At 40.8% G+C, this 22,439-nt stretch overlaps 1 protein-coding gene across 8 annotated transcripts in view; it reads right to left on the reverse strand.

Annotated features, from left to right (window-relative positions):
• Positions 1 to 22,439, reverse strand: part of SERGEF (secretion regulating guanine nucleotide exchange factor) — a 157,981-nt gene that overhangs the window by 33,754 nt on the left and 101,788 nt on the right. For 2 of the 8 annotated variants that reach the window (XR_008466013.1, XR_008466012.1), the window contains exon 11: positions 18,354 to 18,512. The exons of 5 other annotated variants lie outside the window; for them this stretch is intronic. Coding sequence is in view for 1 of the 3 variants with exons in the window: in XM_054199077.1 (XP_054055052.1) it covers positions 9,536 to 9,540 (5 nt within the window). In the remaining 2 variants the exon portion in view is untranslated. Of the gene's footprint in view, positions 1 to 9,267; positions 9,541 to 18,353; positions 18,513 to 22,439 lie in introns of those variants that run through there. One more of the 8 variants, XM_054199077.1, reaches the window with a different exon arrangement.

A 22,439-nucleotide genomic window follows, 5' to 3' on the forward strand; every position in this document is an offset into this window, starting at 1 on the left:
TGAAACTGAAAGGAAGAAAAGCTATTGTCCTCCATGTGTATCACATTAGTAAGCAAGCCACATTGGAAGTGGAAAAGTGGGAGTGTATAAAACAGAAGGACAAACCTCTCTATCTTCACTAGTGTCTTTGAAAACAGAAATACAATAAGTAAACACAGGAAAGGGAACTGGAATACAGTATGCTAGAAATGCTTAATAAAGAAGTTCATCTCCACAAGGAAGTGTGATGGTTCAGTGGTCTACGTGCATGCAGACATGACTTGTGTTGATCCACATGTCTGCATGAGAGACAGTACACAAACTGATTTGTGTTCAGAGCTAGATGAGGCTAGGGTCAAATGAGCATTTTAAAAATTAACTAGCTATTCTTGGTGCTCAATTTGAGATTCATTAAAGGATTACAGCTTTAGGACGGGCCCCTCCTGCCCTCTGAAATCAGGCACCTTCATTGCCCTTTACTAACTCTTGTAACCAAAAACTGAGGGATTCCCAAAACTGTTAGTCACTTCTGGAAACAATGACTTGATGAAAGAATAAAGAAAGCAAAACACAGCTTGTGAACAGGGAGCTACTTCTAATGTTAGTGTGAGTCATTATTATTATTTTGTTTTCTTATTATTCTCATCCAGTCAAAGCCATTATCTTCAATTAAGGAGGCATATTTGGTCTTGGAGATACAGCAACATTCAGTCATATTAGATAACAACTTGAGATCTGTAAAAACCTGGGAGGTTTCTCCAGGAGCTTGCACTGGGTTCTTGGACCATTAACTTGCTGGATGAACACAATGGAAGCTGCCCAAGAAGGAGCAGCACAACAAGTAAGAAGAGGCAAGCCCCAATTGAATGGTGACGATCAATATGCTGTGGCCGTTATCTCCCAAGAAGCTGTGTGTAAAAGTAGGAAACACTGCTAAGTTTCAGATTCAAGATTGGTAGGAAAAGTGATACAGTTAAAATATTTAGGTTCACATAAAGAAAATAATTGTGAGACTGAGTGCGATTACTAAGCAGATGCTGATTTCTGCGAGTGTTAGCTTGGGATATTTCATTGAAGGCAATTCTCATCTCCCCCTCCTTTCCCCTCAATACACTTGCAGGACAGAGCGGAAGGCCATACTGCATTAAATCTCCATCATCCATTTTTAATTGCTGTTGGCAGCAACTATTCCATTTGTTCAAGCTGATTGCATAGTGGAGGGATCAGTCTCTGTTCTTAAGTGAGCTATTTCATTGTTTGGACTCCTGAGTGTTATCAATTGGTGCTTTACCATTTGCAGATGTCAGAGCGTTGTGCTCCCAAAGAGAACTTTGTTAGTACTGGCTGGTTGCTGCTAACTTATCTGCAGCACCCTGAACAGGCCTTCGAGTGTTGACAGGATTCTTTATGAAAATTACATGGGAACCTATAACTTCGGCATTTGAAAATGTGATGCAGCCTCAATTTAAAAATTCCAACCATGTGGGAGGACACAGTTTTAACCGTTACACATTAGACATGCAAGACAATAACAAATATCTGAAATCCAGAATGAGCACAGAAAAAGTGGGTTTCCACACTTGGGACAAGCCATTGTTTGGCCTTACTTAAAGTTTGAAAACAAATTTCTTATAGATTTTTACCCTGTCTGCACGCATGCAAACTCCCACAAGTGGTCATCACAAAGAGACTGCACAGTCTCATTTTTCATGGTACATTTTGCTCTTGGCCCCCTACGGTTTTAGCAATTAAAAATCTAAGGTAATTTAAGGTAATGGTCTTAAGTCCTCCTTTTTCCTCCTCCCTTCAGTCCTCCTGTCACCTTGCATAAGTTTCTGAGATGAAGCAAGCTCTGCCCTGAGCTTTGGGAACACAAGATCAGAGTTCGTTCTCATCTTGTCCTGTAGGCTGTCAGCATCCTGGACTCACTACTGAGCAGCACTGCCTGTAATCCAGCCCTTCTAGAGCAGTTGGTATGTGGCTTGTGTGTTCCTACATGCCTACATAAGGGATAGATCCTTGTGTCAGCAGTCTTCCTAGAGAGAAATCTGGTAACAGCAGCACAAAGCCATAACACATGGCTTGCCCAGAAACTTCCTTCTATTTGAATAAATGGAATATTGGAACAAAGGAACAGAAAAGGGAGTAGAAATATGAGTTCTTTCTAAAATGTATCATTTTCAACAGGGAGCAGGGGAGTTTTGTTTGTTTTGTTTTTAAATAAAGGCTACTAACTTATTTTGGAGTGTAAGAGGAGAGACCGTAGCAGAAACCTCAATAAAAAAAACCAAAACAAAACAACCAAAAGCACATGATAAATCTGGCTTACCTCCCACAAACACAAAGCAAACTGTCATTAAGTTACCCCTCTATGCATAGGAATTGAAGTTGAGCCCAGTCTCTCTCCTTTTTTCACACTGGATTAGGTGATAAGTTAGCCAGAAACAATTCAAAAGAGGTCCAAAACTATTCCTTATACGGCAGATATCTTTGAAAGCTCCGTTCTGCCACTGATTTTGGCAGTTGTGAAGAGAATCTGTCCCATTTTTCCATACCATCTTTTTCCTTACAGTACTCTGACTTTGAGGGAGTGCAGCTCTCCTGACATCACTACACACCCTGGAAGCTGAGGCATTACGCCAAGGTCTACATCTTTACCATTTCTGCAGTTGCCCTAGTATGACGATATTAAGAAAAAAGCCTCATAAGCAGTCCAAAATTACAAACAGGTCTCGACTGAATAAATATTTTTAAAGCAACTGACATCAAAACCTACTCAACAGGAGGGAAATGTATGTAGTGACATGCTGCAGTTGCAGTGAAGAGGTGGAAATAGCTACATTTCTGCCATCCTCGTTGCTGACTCACCACATTCCGGCTGCAGGATCTGATACCCTTAAAGCTGCTCGAGTTCCTAGAGATGTCCCTAGTGCAGTCAAGTGCCTCACCACACAAATATATCGCCTAGAACCGAGATAAAAATCTGTGTTCTTGAATCCACAAGAAGGTGGCTGATACCCTTCAGGGTGTCAAGACAGCTATTAGGGGAAGAGTGGAAAACAACAGGCATTAAACAGGGCTTTTTGTTGCTAAGGGCAAGTGAGGTCATATCAAGACAGCTGCAGAAAATGATGACTTTGTCCAACTTTCTCATCTTCTGTCTTTTCCCTGGACTGAAAGCCATGTTCTCTTATTAGTATCCTAGTCCTTCACTCCAAACCAGCAATCAAACACTTCTCAGCAAAGAAACAGCCAGAGGCCTGGGTAATGGAAGCAGCAGCAGCTGGGGAACAGCAGGGACATCTGCCCCTTGCTACTACATTCCAGCACTGCTCCAAGCCAGAGGCATCAAGGGGTGTCAGGGACCTCATGTACTGCAAGTAACATCTTGTCTCAGGTTAGAAAGACAAAAGTCAGTCAGAGGATTCAGCTATAATGAAGCCAAATGAATACTAACAAAAAAAAATTGACATCCTAGATCTCATGAATCTGAACCTTCTTTACAGTACGTGCATGTACGCATCTGTGTTTGTAAGTTATATGCACACATACACACAATACTCACATACATGCTAAATACATTCCCCAAAAGAAGCTTTGACATTTCCAGTCTTAATCCTCTCACCCAGAACAGACCAAATTTCATGATCTTCAAGGCTAATCGCTAGGCTCGTCTGCTGAAACTAACTTTTCATGATATGTCTATTTGCTGTGAGGACAATACTGGTTTGACTCAAACTCACTCTGATTAGCCCTACACCAGTGAGGGTCATTCCTGCCTTTGTCCAAATTAGTATGCCTCTTAAATTATGGAGTGAAGGTCACTTAACAGATCCTGGAGCATGATGAAGCTCTGGCTAAAAATAGGATGCCACTGTCACTGTATTTATCATCTAGGTTCAGATCAGTTGTCATCCTTTATGTCTGTGCTATGTTTTGTTATCTAAATATATGATTACCAAGATAAAGCTTATTTACCGAAAAAAGTTTATAAATAATACAAATCATCAGATGAAGGCTTTAGAAACAAAACAATATACTAATATCATCCTTTCTGCTACATGTTTTTTTTCTTCTGCATAATAAACTATCCACAGACATGCACACATACAGCAACAATCCATAGAGTGACTGCCAAAGAGGAGCATCGACCATTACTCCAATTTTGGACAGTAGGTGTAAATGAGAGCTTGACATTGCAGATATGTATCAGTGGGGTGAAAGTAGAGAAAAAATAAACCGTGTAAGAGGGATCACAAGTGATTAGTAACTACAACTTGCTGACATTGAATGGAACCAAGCCAGCTAGCAGGACCAGTGCTTCCTACCCAGGCTCCTGCCCATCACATTCATGTTTATGGGAGGGTAAGGGTTATTACCTCATTCACCTTCTTTCTTCACAAGACCCTTTTTTTTGTATTGCATAGGCAGAAATTGTTCTCACAGAAAACACATGAAGTAATGTTGGAAGTGTCAGAGCCCACAGGCAAGAACAGATTTGTCAAAATACCACAGTAGCCTCTTCTGCTACAAAGCTGACTTGGGGATTCACCCAACCCATCTGCCACACACCTACAGGATCAGGGGTCAGCAGAAGCCAAAACTGAGGGGGAGAGAAGGGATGAGATAGTCCTCACCCTATAGTCTTTAACAGCTCTGCCTTCTACTTGCAGATGCACAACCCGAAGATGTGGGCTAAGAAAGAAAAGGAAGCACATGAGAATTTCCCCACGCTCTCTTTTCTTCTCACTTTCAGAAGCTGAAATAAATTCCTAATAGCTATATCCACACCACTGTTCGTATGGACCTAGGGCCCATACAGGGACTGTTGCTCTCTGGCTAGAAGGACCAGCAAGGACACAGAGGTTCTGCTCTACTGCCTTCCAGGAGACGGACCATAACCTGGAACAGCATCTTTAGCTGTAGACAACAATGGTATTAAATGCTTCTTTAAGTGCTGCTTCTCCATGCAGCTAAAAACATAAAGATCCTTGAAGAGAGGAGTGTTGCAAACTGTACTGTTTGCAAGCTGTCCAGGAAATGAGTCTTTCCTATAAAAAACAGTGTTCAAACTACAAGCCAAGATGTTCAGCATCTCTCCTAAGTCACTTGATTTCTGACAAATGTTATCTATACTTATCTCTCACTGATCTGCTTATCTAGACTTCTCATTCTAAAAAAGTAGTTACAATGGTGTTTGAATGTTCAGTAGTTTATATACATCTAAAGTGTAAACAGATAGAGAAACAAGTCTCTGTCTCATTCTTCGTCATCTAATAAAAAAAAAAAGAGGTTTTCTAGTTCCACATCACTATTTCGAAAAATGTGAAATGGAACATAGCATATATGCAATAAGAAGAAATCTTTGTGTCAAGTAATGAGCACATGCAGAAAAAACGTAGGTTATTGCAGCCTAAGTGAATTTTTCTGCAGTTTATAAAACCATAGTATGAAAAAATATCGATATAAAAAGGGAGTGCTGAGCCTCCTTAACATTTTCATGTATTTAATTTTGGATGATAAGAACATCCCTACAAAAATCTCATCCAGTAATGAGATCTGAAATGAAAAATGACCACCCAGAAGTAAAAGTAGTCATACACAATTAATGAATTCAGCCAGCCAGCCAATAAATCAAACCAGCAAACCAGACTCTCTTAATCATGCAGAGAAACATTTTTCAGTGCTTCTTATTATCATAGTTTGCTCAAGGCCTACGTTACAAATTGGTTGTTTCTTTAATTCTTAACCATTTACAATACAATTTAATGTTATTCAAAATTTAAGCGTCATTCAAGAATACTGTTTAGGAATACATTGTTCTTTCCAGGATTCTAATTCTGAATAAAATTAGGATCAGAAGATTTACTTTACCTGTCAAAAAAGCCTGTGAGTATTCAGGAAGTTATTAGAGCATGGATAACTTTAACTTTCAAGAAAGGGTCCTAGCTCTTTCCTTTGTGGGTCAAACTTGTACAAACAGGTATCAGACATTCAGAAAGTTATCACTGCCTGAACCTCTCACACTTTTGTTTCCATCAGGGACCCATGAAGCCCTTGGGTTACAGAATCAAGGATAACTTCTTAAAATTTTGTCAAAGAAATTTTCACTTACTATTCAATATTGTGTGCAACAATGGACTAAATTAAAAGAAACAGTAACTCTGGAAAAGCTCACAGCAAGAGGCTATTGAGAAAAGAAACAGCAGCTTGACTGAAGGCTGAAAAACCAAGCCAAACTTCCTTTGCCTTTCAATTGCAAGCGTTTTCCCCCAAAGTTCATCTACTATCCTACAATAGTTCCCTCATCTTTCTCCAGTTTTCACAAAAAAATTAGGAACACCTAGATACTGCTTCTGTTGAACTTTGCAACCACATGCTTCAATGCAGGAGGTACGCGTGCTTTTCATAGAAACCCATCACCAAATTTAGGTAGAAGAGGCAAAAGCCAAGACTGTTCTCCTAGTAAGACTGGATTCTCTGCAAGCTCCAAATGATGCTCCCACTCAAAACTTTTGAAATCTAGGGGGCCGCTGAAGGACAAAGCTGCCTGACACTCCCTGGCCTTTCATTTCTACCACACTCCATGCTGAAATCATGTTTATTGTTTTGCTTTTTTCCCTTTGGATATAGCTTCTACACACCTGTGACCTAAACTAGCACCAACCGAGCACAAAGGACTGTGCTGATTCTCCAGGCCTTTTCCAACAGCAGGGGCTAGCTAGTGCCAATTTCTAGTGCCAGCTTGGTAATGAAAGGTCACACGAATTCCTTTCTTCCAGATTTCCACTTTCTCAAGGAGGGCAGTGAGGAGAGCCCCTACAAGGTGAGTCATGATCAAAACCCTGCCTCCAATTACAATTATTAAAGCTATGATTCCTCAGTGAATTTATTAATCAAAGTCTCTGCACAGCAAGATCTTTAATTTGACATATATCCTTTCAAGTGACCTCCAAACCTGGGAATAAAACCAATTTTCCTCCTCCCAAACAGTTTCAACAATAGCCAAAACCTTCCTTGCACACAACAGAATGGTAGGAATTAAAAGTGATGAAATACAATGGGGGATGGGGGGAGGGAAGAAAACTCCCAATAATGATTATTTTGTAAAACACTTTATGTTAGGCAAGTCAATATGCTTGCTGCTCCAGTAGGATTTGCCCTGTGTATTTTGACCCTAGCAGCAGTTGCACAGCTGCAGACAGTCTGCTCCCCAGGTAGCAAGTAAAGACAGTGACCTGCTCTTATGCCAGGTGCGGCTGTTCTCCAAAATGACTTAAATATAAGCAAATCCACCTACAACTGCCTTGGAGTTCATCGCAGAATTTCTTAGCTTAGGCACAGCAAAAAAAAAAAAAAAACCAACCCAAACCCAGTTATAAGGGTCCCCTTGGGACACTGTGACTTTGCTGGGAGGACACAGTCTGCTACCACTTGCAGCCACACAATGCTGTTCATCTGTTTCTTAGACAAGCTGCCTCCTTTAGGCAATACACCTAGGAGTGACATGCAACACCAGAAACACTTATTTGCAGGCACCGCTTTGCCCTAAGAACAATCAGAGCCTAAAGGAAGAACAGAAATACATTTTGTATTTTCCAGATAGCGTATTAATTTTGCAGGTCCTGTCATGCTATCAGCAAACCTCAAGAAGCCATTGCTTATGCCACACTGTGGGGCTACACTTCCACCCTCTTCTGACAATCTACCCCCTTGTGACCCTATTGTGATGGAGAGGGCTAGGACATGGGCACCTCAGTGAGCACAGGTGGTCACTACACAAAAGAGCTGAAAAAGCAACAATTAAGGGAGGTGGAGGGACAAGTTTTATCTGTGACTTGACCTGAAACTCAGACATAGCTTCTATTCCTGGCACTCCTGCTGAACTAACAGTAAGTAACATGGGCAGATCTCATGCTCCTTCCATGCCTCGATTTCCCCATTGCTCAAATGTGTGTGCAGGCACATAAAGCAAGAGGAAAAAAAGACAGTTTAAGTATAAACTGGCTTTGGACGTGCCTAGTGTGAAAATCCTATGTTTTCCACCTCTGGATTATAATCACATTGCTCAAGTAAACATTGGAGCTACTTCTTCTGGGAAGTCTTTGAGCTGAAAGAGGCCTGAGATTTTCAGAGTGATGACAAAACTCTTATTTTTTCACTCTTAGCTTTTTGGCTGGAAAGACATCTAGACTACAGAAAGCCAGGATTTTACTTCTGAACAGCAGTTAGACCAAACCATTTGGCTCCTCCAGGCCAAGGCCAGTCTGGAAATTTCCCATTAAAACCTTACGATGGAAAGATTAGATTAAAAGTGTGCAGTTGATGAACAAATAATATTTCCCCCTGAAGTCCCCAAAGGAGATCACATATCATTATCACCTTTTTTCAAGCGGAAAAGGGAGGAACACATGATGGAGGCCTCTTGCCGCACGTCAACCAAAACACTCGCAACAGCACCAGGAACAAGATCTACTTTTGCTGTATCTCAGCCTAGCGTGTGCCCAAGCGGTTTGGGTTTTTGTCTTTTGGTTTTGTTCAGTTGTTAAAACTACCAATCTAAAGATCCACGTAACTCCGCTGCTGCTTCAGACACCGTCTCTTACCTCTTTTATGTGCTGGTGCCTCAGAGTTGAACAGAGTTGCCACCTGTGCCCAGGTTTTGGCGGCAGCGGGGCTGCAGGGCGGCCGCTGTGAGAAGGGCCAGCTCACAGCCAGCCGGTTCCTCAAGGGCCCCACCCAGCCTGCCAGTGGAGCTGGTGCTGCCCTTGGTAAAACATTCTCCAGAGAGGGCTCAACGCCCCGCAGGCAGCCAGGAGTGAGGGGAAAAGGGTGAGGAACAGCCCTGCCGGCAGAGGGAGCTCAGGCCGCCGGAGCAGGGATCCCCCCGGGGCCGCCCGGGAAGGTGTGAGGGGGAGGTTATGGCGGGCCGCAGCCCCGCTCACCATCATCCGGCGTCATCATCACCATCATCCATTTTCTCCCCCCATCCTGTTGAGGGGGGAGGCAGAGAGTGGCTGGGTGGGCGGCTGGCAGCCAGCCTGGGTCAACCCACCACATGAAGTTAGCCTGCTTTGCCGGCACGCATATCGAGATTAAATAAAACCACAAAAAATCACCCACCTCTGTCAAAGGCAATCCCTAAAAGGGACTGGGCACAAAAAGCCCACTGCACGGCCACTTTTGCTTCCTTTATACAGAAACCACAAGGCCATGGGGTCAATCTTAAATTTAAAGCTCTACTTACACTTGTCTATTAAAGCAGAAAGAAGCTGGAATTACTCATAATCTGAAGAGACAGTGACCACTGTCACAGAATCACTGACTTTCCCACCAGACATTCTGCTGTCATACTGTCAGACACTGCAGTTCATTTCTGCCCGCCAGCCTCCATACCTCCCCAATAAGCAGAAAATAAATTCCCGAGTAAGACACTGTAACACACTGCACACAATCAGATTAGTGATACCTACCTACACTAAACATGATTTCACACTAGAGAAAGAAAGCCATCTTCCCAGGTTATTATTTTGGCACAAATTGTTTTTTGATTCAGTCACGCTGGGAAAACACAAGGAAACAAAGAAAAGGAAGAGTTCTCAAAAATTAAAGTAAATTAGTTCTTAATGGAGAACAAAAGTTGTCCTCTAAATTTAAAACTACCATTAAATGCTAATAACAAAAACATGGGCCCAGTTACCTTTTGAGTACAAGCTTTCCATTTTATGGTATTTACTTTAAGAAACAGCATAGCACGTCAGATACTGGACAGGCCAGTAATCTGTAGGGTGGGAGAGATGGGGAGGATGCACTGTAGTGTTGTAAACTCTTAAAGAAGAGAAGCTGTGAGTATTTGTGGATTTCTCCTCTTGCACACCTAATAAATGAGCTCCTGGCTCAGTGTGCTTTGCTTACACGTAAGTGAACGGACTGTGAATTGTCATGAACTCCCAGCTCGCATGATGAGTAGGGTAGACAGAAAGACCAAACGACTGAGTTTATATTCAATTATATTGACAAGCTTTCCTTTGCAAAACCAGGTTAACAAGAAAAAAAAAAAAAAGGAAAAAATCACTGGCCTTTTCTGTAGAAAGTAAAGTGCAGGATAGTGTATTCTTACTAAAAGATGTCCCTTAGATGCACATTAAATTACACTGATTATGGAACAAGAACAAAAGGCCCCTCAAGTTTCTTAGAGTGTTGCTCAGAATATCTCCACTACATTGATCCCACTGGAAGTCTTTTTTACATTAATTTCAAATATCAAGTGACATGGTTCTTTATTGGTTGTCTGAGGTATGCAGTGCTTATTTACAATACAGAAACAGACTTCCTCTATAGAAAAAAACAGGCATTAGAAATGCATATTACTTAGCTGCTTTTTATTCTAGAGGATGACACACAACTAACTTGCAATCTAAAAAAAAAAAAAAAAAAAGGCCTACAATTTTTACGCCAGTGATCAATGTTTAGCTTACTTTTGTTATAAATATAATATCAAAGTGATATTATCCAAGGATTTTTAAGCACTATAAAAACTCTGCTAGATGGTGCTTCATCATAGTCCTAACCAGACAGGTCAGAATATTAAACACATTTTGCTAGGACAGGGGATGGAAAGGGAAAATTAAGGGCATCTCTCTCCCATGTCATACAACCATATCTGTGCTTCACAGCACAGCGTAAGGCAACAAATAAACAAATGAGCACCAGCACAGGCGTCTACATTCACAAAACATTAAGCAGCCCCCAGGGAGATATCTGCTTAGTTCCAAAGCAGGAGAATTGGGCATCCCAGTGCATCTCACCAGGGCTCATTAGGGCTTATTAACTCCTGGAGATAGCTTCAGCAACAGCCTGAGCATCCCACAATTGTACTTTGTTATATGGTGTGACACACTGATACCGATTTAGCTACAACCAGGAGTGGAGACTGCTTGCTTCCTGCTAAGCATTCTTTTTCCAGGGTAAAAAAAGGCTTTAGGGCCAAAGCTATTGTTTTTCTTCTGTTTATATGGCATCAACATGCCCTGCTCCGTGACTAGAGCTTATAGGGACTTTGACACACTGCTAACTAACAACAGCATAGTTTATATCAGCACACAAACTGGCAAGAGGTGCTTTCCGAGTTTGCTCTGAAACTTCATTTCAGAGAAACCAAAGGAGTGTGGAAATGCAAAGGTCAAGGAACACAACGCTAAAAAGAGACTTGGACTGCTCTGTGTCACAAGAACTGGCTGCATAGATCCTTCATGAGCTTCCTCCAAACGCCCATAGACTCAAAGGAACAGAATAAAGCCATGCTTCATCTTTGACACCCTGAAAAGAAAACGCCAGCGCCCACCTGCATAAATCACTAAGAAAGCAAACTGGTAACAGAAGCAAGCTAAAAAAGCACATAAGAACACCTAGTGGAGAGGAAAGAATAAAAGAGCAAGAACTGCTGGTGACATGGACAACACCGCAACATAAGATCTCCAGCAGTGTTAAAACCAGCTTTAAGCAATGGCTTCAAAACACCCTGCTCCCTAGTTGGTTTCTCCTTCCATGAATCCCTAAGCAAAGTAGTTACTTGTATTCTTTCTTCACTAAAATAAAACTTAGCACTTTTCCTACGATTGCTTCACAAAAAAATTCTAACAGTAATCACGTGACAGTATTAAATCTCCTTTCCCCCATCACAGAGCTTCTATACTGGAGGACAGAAACAAGCCCCACAAGTGCAGGGAAAGACTGTTCATTTATCAGTCTGCACTACCACATCCTCTGACCTATTTTATTACTAAAAATAGTCCCTCTTAGGTCACTGCTGCAAATTGAATTCTGCTGCTTCATTGCCCACTGCAATCTCACAGAACTGCATGCTGCCTACACACAAAACACTAAGTAGGTTAACTTATTCACTGCCACAGATGCAGCCATTCTTCTCATATGGATAAAAAGACAGACAAAAATAATTTTGCTTAAAACGTTTGAAATGTTTGCTGCAACGCAGTTTAAGCCCAAACCCAATTATTTATATTGCATTGTGAATATAAACATATAAATGGTTGGCCTGGCTTCCCATTTGCCCATATTTACAATATGTTTTTCAGTATTTTTCTTGCAAAATACATTTTCAGAGACATTCAATGTCACAAGTGATGGAATAGCAGCCTCAATGACCTCTAATGATCAAAACCCCTAAGAGGAACAACAGTCAAGTCTTTCTCATTAAGCCCCCTCACTAGGTCTAAGACGACACAAAAAAAAAAAAAGAGGGAATAAGTCAAAATGTTCTGAATTAAAAAGAAAACACCTCCTTTCAAAAGGCCAGTACTCTGTATTTGTAATTCTCAATCCAAAGCATCTCATGATTATGACACCTTGAAGCGAGCTGGCAGTTTCTGACCCAACAGACACAACATAAAAGAGAGGAAGAGGAAGGCATGAATTTGACAGAGCAAGAACTTATTACAGGATCCTAAGCAGGAGACTGAAAAAGGTATTTTCAACCACTTCATGCTTATTACTGAAAAAAAACATAGAAATATGTGACGTCCTTGCTATTTTATTTGAGCTACACAGAATAAGATTAGCATAGGCATGTTTCCCTGGGCTATTATCGCATCTTCATTTCATTACTTCAATAGATTCCCAATCTTAAACAAACACACCCAAAAAACCAAACTCGAAGATCAAAGACAAATGACTCATTTCATGTCAGCTTTTTGCTTAAACCACTGAAAATACTCTTGGGAATTTCTTAGTATGCAGCAGAGGCACACAGAGCTGAACAATTCAAATGATTCATGGCCTCATTAACCTAACTTTATTGTTATTTAGTTATGAAACCAAGTTTCCCACTTCCTGCTATTCTAAAGGTAACATCTGCCAAATCTGGGCTTTCTTGTCAGAGAGAAAATCCAATGCCTTCAGGAGACAAAACAGTCTTAGCTCTGCCTGAGTTTCAGCCAGGGTGATTTCCTGAGATGCTGGGGGCACTGTGGGTGACAACTTGTGTGAGAAAGCCATGTCCTCCCCAGCTGATAAACATGAGCTGAAATACACGCAACCCATCACTACAAGAAGAACCACATAGCCTCTTATCAAGGATACATGAAATGCGCTCACAGAAAAAAAGGAAACCAGCCTTGCCAGCCAAGGTGCAATTTCCTATTGTTTGAAGGGTCACAGAATACACACTACAAAGCAGCCTGGGTCCGCATCTCCGATAATCCTGAGCTCCAGATTTTAGACATCTTGCTAGGGCTTGAGTAGGAATTAAAAAAAAAAAAGAAAAACAAAAAAAAACCAAAAAAACAACCAAACTGTTTTCTTATTTCTAGCTAGTAGGTCAAGGTGAAGTTGGTCTGATGATATATATTTTTCAAAGGTATATTACCCACTTCAGTATCATCAAGTCATAGGGTACAGGTGGCACACCGGAGATGCCTGGCATATGTGGACAGTTGTTCTTAAATGAACCTGTTATTTTCTGAAAGGCCAGTTAGTAACCACAATGCAAGAGAGATGGGTATTAAGTTATTTACAGGATCTGGACATGGAGTCCTCATTACTTTTTATGAGAATAAGCATGTTTCATAGTTTTAGTCTGCATAACTAATGAGTCCTCTCAACAGGAATGTTCTTTTAGGCCTTTAGACTCTCCGAGACGCTACAGCAGTAACTGCCTTTTATTTCTTACGAGATCAAAAAAGACAGTCAAGTTGGAACTCAATGCAGTCACTGCACTTCAAAGATACATTAGTTCATTCTCTTCATGAACTCTGCCAGTAAAACTTCTGCTGTACAGCACCTTCCTCTATTAGAAATCCCATTTACAGAAATAAGACTATTCTCAGAGAGATATGATCAAAATACTCTGAGGTCCTATGACAGATTATTCAACAGGTCAGATAACATCAATCATAGCACAAGAAACTAAGACATCATTTCCACAAGTATTTAACTACCTAATTAACAGTATGGTCAGCAGTGTGGAAGTATCTTAACCTTCTTGACTATGGTTAATATCACACTTTGCAAGTAAAAATTTAGTGTAAGTTTGCAAACCAACTGAGTACTTGCCAAAACAAAAACCAGAACGATGGTTTATGAAGCTCTAAAGTCTTCCAAGACCTAGCTAAACTGTTCTTTATGGATCATTAAGATAAAATCTGTGCAGCTTTCCAAAGTGCCTGGATCTAACATGGATTTAAAAGTGTGGTGGAAACACACAGGCACCACTCCTACTGAATTTTGGGGGAAAGAGTAGGAAATTCTATGATTCTATGAAATATGTAATCCATTTTGGGCTAAAGGTAAAAGACAAAATGAAACAACATAAGATTTTTCAAACTATATTTCAGTCCCCAACCATGCAGTTTACCATTTAAAACTTCAGCCAGTTCATCGTTTAGGCTGGGTCCTGCATGTCACTATCTTCTGACTGTAGGGAGCTGCATAATCAAGTCTTTTGCGTTTCAGCATCTAAGAAAATTTAGGATTGTTACCAACCATCTGTTAAGTCCACACCAATCAGTGGTACTAATTAAATGAACTGCCATATCTTAACTTTTATCACAGCAAATTATGAATTACAGAAATATTGGCACAAAGACACAAAAGGCACTTTGAGACCTGAACAAGCACTCGGGTTAGGTGAAGCAGCATGTGAGTACCTAACTCAATATGACATTTTTACACCCACAGCCCACGGTGCCTTCCACGCTTCCGCCACTTTTGCAAGTGGTGGGCACCTAAGTTCATCTGGCTGAAGGCCCAAGTAAAGCCGGGCACAGGTCAGTGCATCACTTGGGTATTCTGCAGTTTGATCAACAACTGAGCTGTGAAGCTGTTTTGAAACAGGAGTCAAGTCTGTGAGGAACAGAAGTTGCTCCTTGTAGCCAAAAAAGTCACACCACCTTCTCATCCAGGAAAGAAAAATCCTTGAGGTTGAAGACCCCATGGAACTATCACTGCTCAGAATATATAGAAGAGGCTGTCAGCTCATATTCACACTTGGTGAAAAAAAAAAAAAAAAAAAAGACTTAGCTGCCATCACACACTCCATTTTGAACACCTGCAAACAAATGCTAAACCAGCAGGACACCACCTTCTGCTATCAGTGTTTTACCTCATGCTCGCTCGCTCTCTTTCTCCAGAAGCGTTACTTCAGTGAAGAGACCCCATGGAAACCTCCACATTTCCTAACACCTATGAGAACACTTGTAAAGTAGCTGCATGATATAGGTGCCAAATCATCGGTTGCAAATCCATCTCATCTGCCTTAGTCTCCAACAGCTGCAAAATTAAAAATAGCTGTCATAGGCAAACCACAACTGAAGATGAGAATGTTTGTTCATTTATTTCAGGCTGATAATGGTGTCACTGTTGACATGTTTGGGCTCTGAAAGGAGCACTAATGAGGAAATGGACAAAATTATAAAGGCAGAATAAGGAACATTCTAAAATAGGAATGGGAAAATTACCCTCCTTTTAAATTGACATGGAAAATCTGACTAGCCATGACAAAATAATATGCTTATTTGGCTCTTTGGTATGAATTCCTTTTAACTACAAGCAAAGCAATCATTTAAAGTAGCATTTTCAGCTCTTAAAAATTGTTTCTCACCCTAACCAAATGAGAGTATTTTATCAGGTGTCAAAATTATATGCCTTCATTGCCTCCTCATGACTCGAGAGAGACATGGTGAATAAGGAATGGAATAGTATTACTGCAGAATTTACTCTCTTGCTTTTAGTCACTTCCTGACAAACCCTGACATTACAAGATGCTTTCCGTTCACAGAAAAGGAGCCTTCTGCAAGAATGAGAAATTGCATTTTATCTCGTGTAGCAGCAGTATTACCTATGTGCCCTGCGTATTTTTGCTGTTATGCTGTCTATAAAACCACTAAAATATAATTCTCATTTTGTGAGCCAAAGACAGGGTAGGGAGCGTGCACAAAGACTGCTGTGGAGTCCGCCTGCTTCATTCATAAAACAGCAGTAGTTGCTATGTAGCTAAATGCTGCAAGGGAGCTATTTGGGAAGGAGAAGGTGTTATTTTCATTAGGTGAATCCCTACGCATTAGTCTATATTTATCAGATTTCCTCTAGTACTGATTAGGCATGCAGTCGAACCTTGGGTAACCCAAGGTCAGTCCTCTCTCTTGGGGCTGCAAGACAGGTTTCTTAAATCCTTGGCATGGTAAAGAGCCATCAGTGCAACTGAAATTTCCAAATCATTTCTGAGCAACGGCTTCCCACCACTGTGCCACAGCGAACAGATACCTCTGGAAAGGGCCAGGTTCAATGAAAGGATACCTGACATCCAGGAGCAGGAAAACAGCCAACTTTCAATTATCTGCATCCAACCATGAAAGGCATCTCTGGAGGCCTCTGGATAAAGATGCTTCTAAAATATACAGAATTAAATGCTGCTAAACAGAAAAGCATCAGGCACAAGTTGATCTATGCGCTCACAGGTACATGTAATGATCTTATGAGGCATTACACCCTAGCAAAGGCTTGCACGTTCAAAGATAGCTGAAGAGCAGCCACTGACAATGTGCCCCTTCAAACTGGATCCCTGCCAGGCCTGTAAAGAGCACAGATACAGCTATGGTTTTCGGAGGGGAAATTCTCCTGCTGCCCTGCAGCGAACGACAGTAACCCTCAGGGCTGCACTGATGCCTGAGGCTATGCCCTCTGCACAGGGAGCAAATTCAGAGCAAGGTTTGTACTCAGCCTCAGTGTACACTGAAGCCATAAATATAAACCTTAAATATGAAATCATATTCGTACAAACACAGCTTATCACTGTGATTACATGGGACTACACCATTTTTTGGCCATTGCTACATGCCAGGATAACACAGGAGTTAGTATTTGGACCACAGCATAACACAGACGATTAAAGAAAAACTTGCCACTGAAGCTGTTTTTCACAGTCACTTCCTCAGAGGATGTTCTGACCACTGTAACACATTTCACCTTTTTAGTTTCATCACTGCATTTAAATATTGCGTTTGAAGAGCAGAAATACTTCTAAAACAGGTGAGAAATAAGCAGGATCTTCACTGAGATCCACTTACTATGCATTCAGAGTTGAAGCAGAATCTCGGTAACTATTTTAAGGTACTAGACTTTTGGTCAAGTTCATCACTCACTTGTTAGTTAAATTTGAGTATGACTGTCCCAGAAGCAAGAAGCTATGTAAGAATTAATTTTAAGAGCTTTATGGAAAATAACCAAGATTTGCATACACCGCTTAAGTGCTCATGAAAATGTTGCTCATTCTCAGGATTATAACATGCATGCTGGAAGCCTCGCTACGTCACTTCGGCTATGTGTCTTGAATCTGGCAAAGATACCCAAAATATCTGCCTCTTGGAAATTACACATTCCACCTCTCTACCCAGCAGAAAGTGCTGTGTTTTCAACTATCACATTTACACAAAGTTTTTACATGTTTCAGACATAAAGCCAGTATATTTCCTTCTTCTTGGTCATCTTCATAATACCTATTTCAACCTCGCGTGATAAAGATAGAGCAAATTTGGTAGAATGATTGCCCAAAATGAAATGCCTTGCTGGTTTATCAGGAAAGTGAAGCACCTTTTGTGCTTTTTACAAACCTGTTCCCCCCCTTCTCCTTTGTTGCTGCTGTTCTGAACCAACCCACTGATGAAGACAGAGGATTTGCACATGCTGGAGGCTGAAGTCTTACTTATTTACAGACCGCTGCTCCTTTTGTGCAGTGCAGCTTGCGGTACTCTGAAGAAACATCCACTACTCTGAACGATTACATACTCCATCCTCTTTCTGGGTCAATACATCATGCACATATATAAAATGATCCAGTTGCTTCCTCTAAGGGTTAAAGTAATAAAGCAACTGCCTGGATATACTTGGTTCTGACATTAGAATTAACATAAATAGTCGACAATTACGTAACAAAGGGGCTGCAATCTGGACAGAAAGTAAGAAGCGACTGAGGAATATTACTATATAATCATCCTGCATCACCAGAATATGAAAACAGTAAAAAAATCAAACAGGAATATCCAAAGCCAGTGACCAATCTGATACACCATAAGGACCCTATCATCCACTGTGATGGAATTCAGACTGCCTTAAGAACTCAAGAAGTTGGACCCCCAAAGACACATGTGTACAGAAAATGAATAATCTTAAAATAACGCTAAAAATCTTGGCTGAAATCACTCAGATTCCATGCAAGTGTCACGCATGTCAATTACCACGAAAGCGTACACCAGAAACACTCCAGAGCAGTAAGACAACTAACACGCACCATCCGTGTTTAAAAGCTGCCAGACACAGGTTCACTAGTTGTGAAAGAGATCAAGCCTTAAACTTATACTTACAGTTATAAATTGTTGATGGCAGCTGACTAGACTAGAAGTGAGTGAAGTTCATTTCCAGAGAGACTTATTTGGCACAGTTCCACAGGGGCTTTTTAGCTATTGCTCTTGCTAGGGGAAAGCCTAATAGCTGAAATCCAGCTCCTCCAAGCCACGGAACAGCTTTAAAAAAAAACATATAAAAAAATAAAAAATACAAAAACAGAGAGATCATTGCACCATGCAATCCAAACTTAACTTTCCCACCGTATATAATGTATTGCACGTTCTTGCACTGTTTTGTCAGCAATTTCCTTCAGCGTAGTTTCTCTGTATTTAGGGATAGAAATAGGTACGTTAGAGAAAGTACCTATTAGATCTACCCCAAGCTGAGGGGAAAATATTTCATTAGATGGAAGCAATTTCTGCTTAACATTTGCTTGCTTAAATTAAGGGAACAAAAAATTATTTTTTTTTAAGCTTCTGCATCTAGAAATGCCTTTCATTTTGCATATCACGTACAGAATACCAAATGGAGGCGTGTTATACTATAGAAGGCATTTATTCATCAAGTTACAGCTTTGCTGTACTGCAGCATCATCAAGATTTTACTGTCTTGGCCAAGTGTTTAACAGCTTACAACGTGACTCAAACTTGACTTCAATCTTGATTCTTCTACCCAACACTAATGCGGCTCAGTAGACTATTTTACAGTGCTATATAACAGACTGGAAAACAGCTCTTCACAGCATAAAATACCTGCTTTGTGCCTGGGTTTTTTTTCTGTGGAGCCAGTACACAAGAAAACAAGTCATCCCACTGGATAAAGCAGAGAAACTGCACTTCAGACAAGTTGTGTCTACAGAATTGTCGCCCATATAATCCCTGCCATATTTGTCCTACACTTTTGTAAGGAGATCACAAAATTTTGATCTATAATTTTTGCCTAGGCTTTAGGGTTGGAGGTAGGAGCACATATCCTAAGACTTTACACTGGACAGTAAAACAAGGTTTCAGCCAGCCAAGCAGTGTGGATCTAGAACTCTGTTAACAGAGGAAATGAAAAAGCTATCTAATTCGCAGCCACATGGACTCCAACGAATGTTTGATGAGGGTAAGATGGAGTGTGGCATGGTGACTCAAGCAGGTTTTCGTTCCCCTGGGCCCACCACACAGTTCATTCAGCACTCTCAGCTGCACAGCCTGCAGGCTCAGCATCTCCAGCAGACAAGTACTCTCGATTTCTGCTGCCCCTGCCCCAGATATCCAACTGAGTATCTTCCAATGTAATTCCAAGCATAAAGAAAGCATAAGCGCGTTTACTATCATTATGTTGTAGGTGACTACACTGCCATACTTTGGTATCTCAAGCTGAACTATCAAGAACAGTCCTGAAATTCTCTAACCCTTAACTCTTATGGTCAGAGATCGCCAGTTGTGGACATACATCCTTCCTAAGGATTAGGGTGAAACTCAGCACATTCGTTTATAGTCAAGACAATTACCAGGTTTGTGCTCCAGCCCTGTGGACTTAAATGAATGCACAAAGTCCCTGAAATAATACAAGTTCATTGTTCTTAGGCTTTAACTGCTCATACTGAATTTACAAGCCAGCATCAGGCAGAAGCTACCAAAAGGTCTTTGCAGAAGGAAACAATCCTCAAAGTCATTAAGCAACAGCTTTACAAACCATAAGGAAGCTAATAACTGCAAATATACAGAAATACAAAGCCTATGACGTGGGATACTTGAAAATTAGGTACATCTCATACTTCAAGAGAGTTACAAAACATCCATTTCAATTAGGATACTTTAATGGTAGCTACCCTAATTACCTACAGGAAGGAAAAAAAACCAAACCACTCTTGTTCGATTTCCAGCATTTAATTTGCTTGCTGGGGAATCCCTTTGCTTAATAGGTATCTGTGCTATTTTCCTTGCAAAGAACATGTTGCCATGGAGCACTGATCATGGTCATTAGTAAGTGATTCTGCCTTTCTGCTTTCCTCTTTTTCTTCTGCCTCTTTGAATTGCACGTCCTTCACTGGAGGGACTGCATCTTATGACGTGTTAGCCTTAACCTTTTGCTAGATATGCAAGGCAAATTTATAGTGAGCTGTGATTATATTTGTTTTGATTTCAGTGAATGGTCTCATCCAAAAGCTGCTCTTAAAAGTCTTTCCCCATTTTTCATTGGCACTTTGCTTTGACAGAGTGGAATTTCCTTTCCTTAGAGTGAGAAGGTGGCAGATGGGAGAAGGAGGATCTGAGCAGACAGAGAAGCACTGCACAAGACTCATGCTGAACTTGTCAACAGAGCAAGATTTCTTTACTACAGTGCTTGAAAAAAAGTATTAAAGTGGCTGCTTCATTATTCAACAAATCTACAAGGGCTATACAGTTACATTCAGGCTTTTTTATTTTAGGGTATCCAGAATTTACCTAGGAAGAATCTTGCCTTGCAGTTAACCCAATCAACAGTGTACTGTCAAGAGTGAAGGAATGTGAGTGACAGCAAGCCATCATACTACTTCTGCTGTAAACAGCTGGCAACACAAGGCTTGGATGTAAGCAGAATGCATTTGGACTCCTGCCTCCTTTCATTAGTAGGTGGCAAAATGAGTCTCAGGGCCCCTCAAAAAAAAAAACCAACTCAAAAATAGGGTGAGTGGTCTTGGAACAGCAAGGATATCAAATCCTGACACCTTTACATTTTTTCTCTTTTGGGCCTACAGAAAAAATTCACATGAGCATTAAGGTTATAAGCGGACAGATGCACCCAAAAAAGCAGCACAGACTAACAACCCTGATTAGGTCTCCATTCTGGCACAGGGGAACAGGGAGATTTGCAGCTGCCTTCTTCCTGCCTGGCATTCCTGTATAGCAGAGGAACAGGAGAACTGCACTACTGGGACTACAGGAAGACTCCGCATGAAATAAGGATATCTAAAAGTTGCCTCCAGTACAAATCCTTTCATTACCCACCAAAAAGTCCTGCAATAGAGGAGACTATAGTCATGTTCAGTGACCACAAATCAGACTGCGAGAGGGCCGTCCAACAACTCACGGTAGGGTACAGAGACTAGTGAGACTTTTCCTCTCCTCTGTACAAAAGTAACGTAAATAAAGGAATTGCTTTTCTTGCCTAAGCAAACATCTACTTCTAGGAAAAGGCCAGAATTATGCATGTACTGGGTCTACATCACAGAGAACCAGTGAGTGCTAAAAATTTGTCATACGTAACACATCATCTTGCATGTTCAATGTGAAGCATGCATTAACATTATGAATTCATATGCAACTGTGATTTCAGAAATAGTCCCATTTTGAGGTATCAGTTACAGAACTCTCCTTGAAGTAAAGGTCACAGATTTGATCTACAGTATTACATCAGCAGGGAACAGTAACAAATTGTGAATTATTCCTATCAAAACTAGGGAACAATTTCTTTTACAGGAATTGCAAGTAAGCATTTATTAAATCGTTAACACAAAAAATACACACGTTGGCAAATGTAACGGCTACCAAGATTCTGTTAATACAGCAAAATTCAGCAGGCCATGCTGCAAAACAGTCCTTAACCATTGAGCATACATACATCTTTCACCATTGACACACCATACACCAAGTGTCCCTTGTGCTCATTTAGAAGTACAACGTGTTGCGGGGCTTTAAGAGATAAACCTTTCATCTTATTCAATTTAAAAAGACCTTGCAATGTTCAGAACTGGAAAAAACAGTACAAGAGAGAGTATGCGGGAGGCAAAAGTTCAGGGGAAAAAGAATAGGAAGTTTGTAAGCCAAAGCAAATGTATTTTTCAAGCCAAGTAAGCTCCCTATTCAGAAAGAAACTATTATATGGATTTGTGTTGCTTGTCATCCTGCCCATTATCTCAGATGTCTCAACTCAGCAAGAGAGTACCTGGTGTCACTGAAAATCAAAGACATAGAGAAGACAACCTCCAGTTTACTATCTTTGACATTTACAGCAAAGCATCTGCTTACTTGGTCTATCTCTTGGCAACTCGAAGATTTGTCACCAAGGTCATGATGGGTTAAATATTTTTTTAAAATAATAACAAAATGCCTAAAGAAGAGGAAGGGGAGATG

The sequence above is a fragment of the Rissa tridactyla genome, chromosome 4 (assembly GCF_028500815.1).
Source record: "Rissa tridactyla isolate bRisTri1 chromosome 4, bRisTri1.patW.cur.20221130, whole genome shotgun sequence".
NCBI classification, from domain to species: domain Eukaryota; kingdom Metazoa; phylum Chordata; class Aves; order Charadriiformes; family Laridae; genus Rissa; species Rissa tridactyla.